Source organism: Pyrus communis, chromosome 3 (assembly GCF_963583255.1).
Source record: "Pyrus communis chromosome 3, drPyrComm1.1, whole genome shotgun sequence".
Classification (NCBI taxonomy): domain Eukaryota; kingdom Viridiplantae; phylum Streptophyta; class Magnoliopsida; order Rosales; family Rosaceae; genus Pyrus; species Pyrus communis.
This window is the reverse complement of record NC_084805.1, coordinates 24808378-24816355: the sequence shown is the minus strand read 5'-3', so window position 1 is coordinate 24816355 and position 7978 is coordinate 24808378. Positions and strand designations below refer to the sequence as shown.

At 41.9% G+C, this 7978-nt stretch overlaps 1 protein-coding gene across 2 annotated transcripts; it reads left to right on the top strand.

Moving 5' to 3' along the window:
- The first annotated feature begins 1466 nt into the window (after nucleotides 1-1466).
- Nucleotides 1467-2497, top strand: LOC137727318 (coatomer subunit alpha-2-like). Of its 2 annotated transcripts, XM_068466185.1 has the most exons (3): nucleotides 1467-1779; nucleotides 1849-2214; nucleotides 2364-2497. In XM_068466185.1, the coding sequence occupies exons 1-2, from the start codon at nucleotides 1646-1648 to the stop codon at nucleotides 2171-2173; spliced, it is 459 nt and encodes a 152-aa protein (XP_068322286.1). In that variant the 5' UTR covers nucleotides 1467-1645; the 3' UTR covers nucleotides 2174-2214; nucleotides 2364-2497. The 2 variants fall into 2 exon arrangements, with proteins under 2 accessions (XP_068322286.1, XP_068322285.1); XM_068466184.1 differs by having other exon boundaries at nucleotides 1849-2477.
- Nucleotides 2498-7978: the final 5481 nt, after the last annotated feature.

Below are 7978 nucleotides of genomic sequence, written 5' to 3'. Positions count from 1 at the left end.
TTCGGCTTCGGCTTCAGTAGGCCTGTTGTTGTTGGGGAAGCGGGGCAGAAGCACTGACAGATTGGAGAGAGACGAGAGCTGCGAATGGACAGCGGCCCTGCTTGCTGAGAGAGAGAGAGAGTAGGGGATGAAATTGCACTGTGCGAATGGACAGCGTTTTGGACTCTCTCTACCGCTGCTCTTGATGCACACGTGTTGATAATCGTGGAAGGGGAAGAAGGGATGGAAAAGCCGGCCTTTTCCATTTCCTTCTCAAACCCTCATTTCTTACTGAAATCCGAAGAGAGAGAGATATGGCGGGATTTCGATGGCTACGAGATTCGGGGATTTGCAGAGAGAGATGGGGCAAGGGTGTCCGTTATGGGAGGATTTCTGCGATTGCGCTTGGGCGGTGGGTGGCTGGTGTTGGTGTCATTCCGAGTGGTTGAGGAGAGGGTTTGCATGTAGACAGAGTCACAGGGGGCTGTACGGTTCGAGGGAGAGAAAGAGAGGGGATTGAGCGATGATGCTCTCTTTGGGGAGAGAGAGGGAGAGCGCGATTTGGAGTTTAGGTGAAAACAAAGCGGCTTCGAACCGAAGCTGACGGCGGGAGAGAGGGCGGCTTTTTGCATCCGTGTTATTCAGAGTGGGTTTTGAGAGAGTGAGAGTGCTGCGTTCTAAGGTTTGAGAGTGGGTTTCGAGAAAGTGAGGGGCTGCGTTCTAGGGTTTGGGGAGAGAGAGGGCGGGTTGTTTGCAGGCTTCCACCAGAACTCGGTCCGGAAGCCGGGTTATGTCTTCCCCGATCCGATAGTATGTTTTTTTTTTTTTCTAAAGATTTTTTTGCTAATATTTTACAGTATATATGTTCAGTGACTTTCTGAAGAGTAAAAACGTTTTAGATTTGAATATGCGGCAACTGATGCTCCAGGAGGATTCCTCTTCAATGGTGGTGCTCTGTCTTTGCATCTGAGTATATTTGTACCGTAAAAATGTTAAGGTCTGGGTCTGGTTCTTCCAATTCCAGCGAGCTATTTCTGTACAAACGCCGGCGCACCGTGTACCGTGCCGTCGACCACAATCCTCTCTGTTTTATCTCCAGAGTTTGAGAATTAGAGAGATCTTTAATAGATTTATAAATACATGAATTTTTATAAAATTTAATTAATTGGTATAGATTTCATACAAAATTTTGATTTAATTTTTTCGAAATCTCATGGGAGGATGAAATTTATATATGTTTAAAATACATTACGAAATCTCTCTAATTCCTTAACTTTATCAAATTTTTTAAAATCAATTTCTAATTAAATACACAAATATTATAAACTTTTTTAAAATTCTAATTAAATACACTCAAATTTTTAACGATTTTAATAAATTATCTTAAAATCTAATTGTATATAACTTGAATTTAATAACTTCAAATCTTAATTAAAGACTCTAGATTCGAATTAAAATCTTTCAAAATTCTAATTGAATTAGGATCACAGGCTTTTGAATTAGGTTTCGAATATGATTTAAAAATCGGGGATTTGGAGATTAATTTTTTATTAGGTTTTTAATTGAGTAGGTAGGTAGGAGATTGCATCAGAATTTGCGATTTGGGATATTTGATGTGTGTTTTTTTTTTTTTTTGTTATTCTGTTAAAAAGTAGGAGAAAATGTCATGACTGAGATCGGCGGTGAGCAAGGCGGTGGAGTTTGGCAACATGACCAACCTCACCCGCACCGTCAGGAGCTAAGCCGAATCCGTCGTCCAGAGCCGGCGCAGAGGGCGCTAAACGGTTCCAGGACCGAATGGTAATTTCACAATTTCCAACATTCTTTCACATTTTCCGCCATTTTTTTCTCATTGGCATTTGTTTACAGGGAGGTCGGAGCTGACTTCGCCAGACGACTTTTGGAAACCAACCCCACCATTGAAAACCATGCAAAGACTGCAAGACAAATCCTGCAAGCTGCCGAAAAGAACATGACTAATGCAACCCAGCTAAACTGTGATTTCAGAAACCCATTTGTGGTCCATGGGGCAACTTACGTGCCTATTTACCGTGGACAGAAGGATGTGTCATGCCCATACTGCAGTTCTCGGTTTGTTCCGGACCAGGAAGGGAAGCTCTGTACTGTTTGTGATCTTTCAGTGGTTGGATCAGATGCGTCCGGTTTGCTCTGTTCTCCTACCCAGATCAGATGATCTCCTACTGCTCAAGTGGGAGCAATTTTTTCAACCTTAAAGTACGACAACGGTTATGTTAGTTTTCTCATCTCCTTGAGTAGGGTTTCTATGTTAAAGAATGCGATTTAATTAGGTTGTGCTTCTCTTGTATTTCTATTTCAAATTTTGTTTCAAGGTTCGTGATCAAGATTTTCGATGTAATGAACAGGTTGAGCATTTCGGTCTAGGTGATTCTTGTGACTTTCGAGAATAAACAAATTAGATTAAGTTGGCAAATTACTTGCTTTTCCTGAGATTTGTAACTGAAATTTCATATATTGTAGACGCCATTTTCGTGTTAAACTCGTTTTTGAATATCTTGTGTTTGAAATGTATGTCTTTTCCCGTGTGCCTGAGTAGCTTTCTGCTAATTATATTCCAAGATGTACACTACTGAGAAACGATGGATTATCGGCTATTGAGAAGTTGATGGAATCTCGGACATCATCTTCTCGCATTAACATTTCGATTTCCACGTTTTCGTACAAGCTAGTCGCACCAATAGTTATGCTAGTACTAGAACAACATTGGGTCTGGGTGGGTGTGGGTTGGTTTGGGTTGGTTTTGGGCCATAATTGAAACCAAACCGACCTAGTTGGTTGGGCTAAAATTGCAAATCGAAACCGACAAATTTGAGTCAAAAATCGATCAGGTCGGTTAACTTATAGTGGCAGGTTGATTTGGATCAGTTCTCGGTTTGTGTGAAGACGAAAATATATAACAAATTCCTCTCTTAAAAGCTACAGATTGTAGCACCAATACGAGTGATTGACTAAAAGAAAACACAAATGAAGCAACCCAAAGAGAGCAACAAAGCAGCAGTTGCTGCCTTCTCGAAAGGGAAATTTTATTTGAACCCATGTAACCTCTTTCTACACCCAACTTAAATTTAAATTGTTAATTGTCTATTTTACCTTATTGCATAATTACTATTAAGTATAAAATGAAATTAATAATAAAACTCAAATTTATCAATAAACCCATTAATCCCTACCATCACTTTTTGTTTATCCTACGTTCATTCTGGCTAAAACCCTAATAGGTCTTGTAGAGAAAAACAAGTTGACGTAGAACATTTAGCGGAGAAATTTGAAGCACAGCTTGATAGGCGTAGGGTGTAAACCAATAGGTCATGAGTTACACGCTATGATTTAAATAGCATTCAATATGTATGATTAATCTGGTGTTACAAGTAGAATATATAGGCAATGTAAGTGTTGCTCTAAGTTTCGTCTTTTGTATTCCAGATTAATCAATATAGTCTTTGAGAATTCTCTCACTTTTTTTTGGTGGATTCCAGATGAATCATTAAGGGTGAACGTGATAATCCCTTTGTTTATCTTCTTGTTGCGTCAGTTGGCATCAGAACAGGTTTGCCTTGGCTCAATGGCGAATAACCCGACGAATTATAGGACCTATCCTGGCGGGGAACCAATTTCCAGGAAGGAGTTTGATGCTCTTGCTGCAAGCGTTGAAGAGATTCGTCAATTGCTTCTCAACATGGGAAACAACAATAACAACAACAACAATCTACAAAATGATCGAGATAACCGATGTGGTGGTGATAGAAGCAACCACAATGGTCATCGTCAATGGGAGGCTAGTGAATCAGATTCTAAGGAAGAGATAGAACATCCAGGGATCCCACATGCTACTAATCAGAACAACCGACAACCCATTGAAGATTATTAGATGAAGGCCGACATCCATTATTTTAATGGCCATCTATCCATTGAAGGATTTTTAGATTGGCTTGTGGAGGTAGAGAGATTCTTCAAGATTATGTTGGTACCGAAGGAGAAGATGGTTAAGATAGTGGTTTTTCACTTGAAGGGAAATGGCTTTATGGTGGGATAATTTGCAGAAGTCGCGATAGAGGCAGGCCAAACAACCGGTCAGGACATGGTGTAGGATGAAACAATTGATGATAGACTGTTTCCTTCCAGTGGATTACGAGCAGCATCTTTATCGCCTCTACCATAATTGTACCCAAGGTAGCAGGGCAGTAGACGATTAAATTGACGAGTTCTTAAGGTTGGTAGAAAGAAATTCTTTGAATGAGACTCAGGGGCAGACGGTGTCAAGATATGTTAATGGATTGACGATGTTAATATAGGATATAATCGGGTTACAAGTTTTCTGGGATGTCCATAAGGCTCAAAATATGGCTATGAAGGCACAACAGTTAGAGAAAAAACTGAAAGAACATGAACAAAAAGAGAAGAAATCGAGCTATGGCAATAATAATAATTACCAGAGAAGGACAGCAGATTCTTATGTTCCTAACAAGGAGAAGAAAGAGGTTCAGTCGACCCAAGGAAATAATTATAAATGGCATAATTACAGAAGAGAAAGTAGCTGGGACACTAACATAAATTAGAATCAAAATCAGAGGCCAAACCTTGGTCCATATGCTAAGGCAACTGGTGATGTCTACTATAGGTGTTTCCAGCATGGCCACAAGTCCAATAGCTGTCCGAAACGGAAGCAAGCGAACCTTGTATAAGGAACCGAAGAAGCTAATGATCAAGGTGGAAATTATGATGATGATTATGATGGGCTGAGTTTGCATATGAAGATAATAATGAGGTTGTGAATTTGATGATGACTCGTATTGCTATTGAGGAGGACGAAGTGCTTAGCATAGTACTACAACGAGCTTATTTCGCCTAAACAAGAAGGGCAGAGAAATCATAAATTCCGCTCATTATGTTCTGTTGACAACAAGGTGTGTACATTGATTGTGGACAGTGGTAGCCGTGAGAATTTTGTGTCACAAAAGATGGTTGATTATTTAAAACTTCCGACAGAGAAGCGTACAGATCTTTATATGTTGGGTTGGGTGAAGAAAGGATCGTCGATGAAAGTGACAGAAGTATGCAAGATTCCTCTTTTTATCGGTAAACATTACAAACATGAGATTTGGTGCGATGTAATTGACATAGATGCTAACCATGTATTACTGGGAAGGCCATGGTAGTTTGATGTTGATGCTACCCACAAAAGGGCATTGTAGACATCGAAATTTCGGTGAAATGAATGTTAACCAATAATTAAAATTTCAACGCTCACGTGTCACATAAATTTTACATGTAGCGTGTGACTCAACGAAAAATCGAAATAAATTGGAAAGGTCATCAAATAGGACACGTGTCAATATCTGGCAGAAATGATTTATTTCATCTGATTATTTAAATCCAAAAAATCAAGTTTTGGAATTCTATAAATAGGAGGCCAAGGCATTCATTTCAAGAGAGGAAAAAGAAGAAAGAAAGGAAGAAAGAAGAGAAAGAATGAAGGGAATTTACATCACACCAAAACCTTGAAGCCTTGAAACTCTAAAGCTCTCAAGCAAAATCCCGAAGGATCAAGAAAACACTCTTCGTTCTTCGTCAAACCCTCATTCAAGGTCAAGCCCCAACGGCCCTTGAAGAACTTCCGCCGACTCAAGATCAAGCCCCGACGGCCCCTTGAAGAAAGTGTTCATCATCCGTTCGTCCTAAGATCAAGCCCCAACGGCCCTTTGGATCAACAACCTCAACAAATCCACACATCCAATCAGTCTTCAAGATTAGGCCCAAAAGCCCTTGAAGATCCGCTCATCCATCAACCCTCAAGATCAAGCCCCGACGGCCTCTTGAAGAAATCCATACACTCAGTCTTCAAGATTAGGCCCAAAAGCCCTTGAAGATCCGCTCATCCATCAACCCTCAAGATCAAGCCCCGACGGCCCCTTGAAGAAATCCATACACCCAGTCTTCAAGATCAAGCTCAAAAGCCCTCGAAGATCCGTTCATCAACTGTTCATCCCTAGATCAAGCCCCGACGGCCCTTTGGATCAACAGCTCATCCACAAACCTACACCCTACGAAGATAGAATCAGAGGATCAAATTACAAAGAGATTGTAACCCCAAAATCATTAAACATAAAATATATTTTGTACACGTATTCTTGTTTCTTGTTTCAGGAACTTTTCGTGTTTACAAATTTGGCACGCCCGGTGGGACTATCTCTACCTCTCATCTCTGTCTCCGTTCAAGATATTCAAGCACAGTCCATGGCTTCAAACAAAGAACAAGTCATGACTATCGGCACTACCTCCATTGAAAGACAGCTGGTTCAGATGAAGGAAACAATTGCAAGGCTGATAAAGACTGCAGAGGAGAAAAACTTGCAAACCGCCGGACTCATCAACCGTCTGGAGGCACAGCATGGCGTCCAAGTGAAACCAAGCTCTCTTCCAACTAAGAGGACCGAAGAAGGCTTCAACCCAAATGCCTACGAACTCATGTCAAAGGCTAGGCATGACTTTGCTTCCTCTTCAAATCTTGGAAAGAAGGTTTCAAACACCGTCAACAACAAAGATCGCGACCTCACCGAGACTCAAAAGAAGTTGAAGGAGCATGATTATGGAGTTGACAACAACAAGGCTGGACTTGGCTTCACACCAAATGCACCCGTGAAGATTTCAAGCAAAGTGAAGAAAGCTAGCGCTCAACACATCAGCGTGAGCATTGAACAAGACCAAGAAGAGCCTAAACCCTCCCCTCAGACGTCGGTCTTCGATAAGATGAGCCATTCAAGCTCCAGAACTTCAGTGCTTAATCGCATTGGTGGTCAGGACCGAACCTCTGTCTTCAAGGGGCTTAACGCGCCGACATCCCAAAGCTCTGTTTTTGAAAGGTTGTTAAAGCCTAAGAAACAAAGCAACACAGCTATCTCTCCTCTGCGACGATCAGCTTCAGAAAGATTTGAAGATAATGGTAAGCCTTTTGGAAAGAGGAAGACAACACCAAAGGAAGAAAAGCTCGATGGGTTAGGAGAAAAAGACGACGCTCGAAGCTTGATTCCTTCAAGGATGAAGCGCCAAGCAATCCTAGAGGTCGACACAAAAGGACCACTGAAGGTAAGGAGGCGCATCATCGTCCACACTGGCAAATCTTCATGTCAACAAACCCAAGAGAACGGCACTGAAGAGGAGATCCAAGATGTTTTCTACATCACGGTTCAAGAAGGTAAAGAAGACGAAAGCCCGAGGAAATACTCAGAGTCCCTACTCTCCGACCCTGATCCAAGCGGCAGTACAACCATGCAAGTCATGACCACTGGAGCAACTTCAATCGAGGAGCAGCTAGCTCAGATGAATGAAGTAATCGCAAAGCTCACACGGACTGTGGAAGAGAAGGACTTGCAGATTGCCGCACTTGTCAACCAACTAGATGCGCTGCCCGACGTGAAAGTCGACCCAAATATTGGCCTATTAAAGAAAGAAGACGACGAAGAAGAGGAGCCACCAGCGGAGAAAGTTGAAGAGAAGCCGAAGCTAGACCAAGCAACGGCATCCATGGGATCTCTCTCTATCCAGCAGCTACAGGAGATGATCGCAAACACTATCAAGACACAATACGAAGGAAGCTCGCATGACTCCGTACTGTACTCAAAGCCTTACTCCAAGAAGATTGATGCTTTGAAGATGCCAAGGGGTTATCAGCCCCCAAAATTCATGCAGTTCGATGGAAAAGGCAACCCGAAGCAACATGTCGCCCATTTCATTGAAACTTGCAACAATGCTGGGACAGAGGGAGACTACCTCGTCAAACAGTTCGTGCGTTCGCTGAAAAGTAACGCTTTTGACTGGTACACTGACCTCGAACCTGAGTCTATCAACAGTTGGGACCAGCTAGAAAGGGAATTCCTCAACCGTTTCTACAGCACTCGTCGTACTGTAAGCATGCTAGAGCTGACCAGTACGAAACAGTGGAGAGATGAACCTGTCATCGACT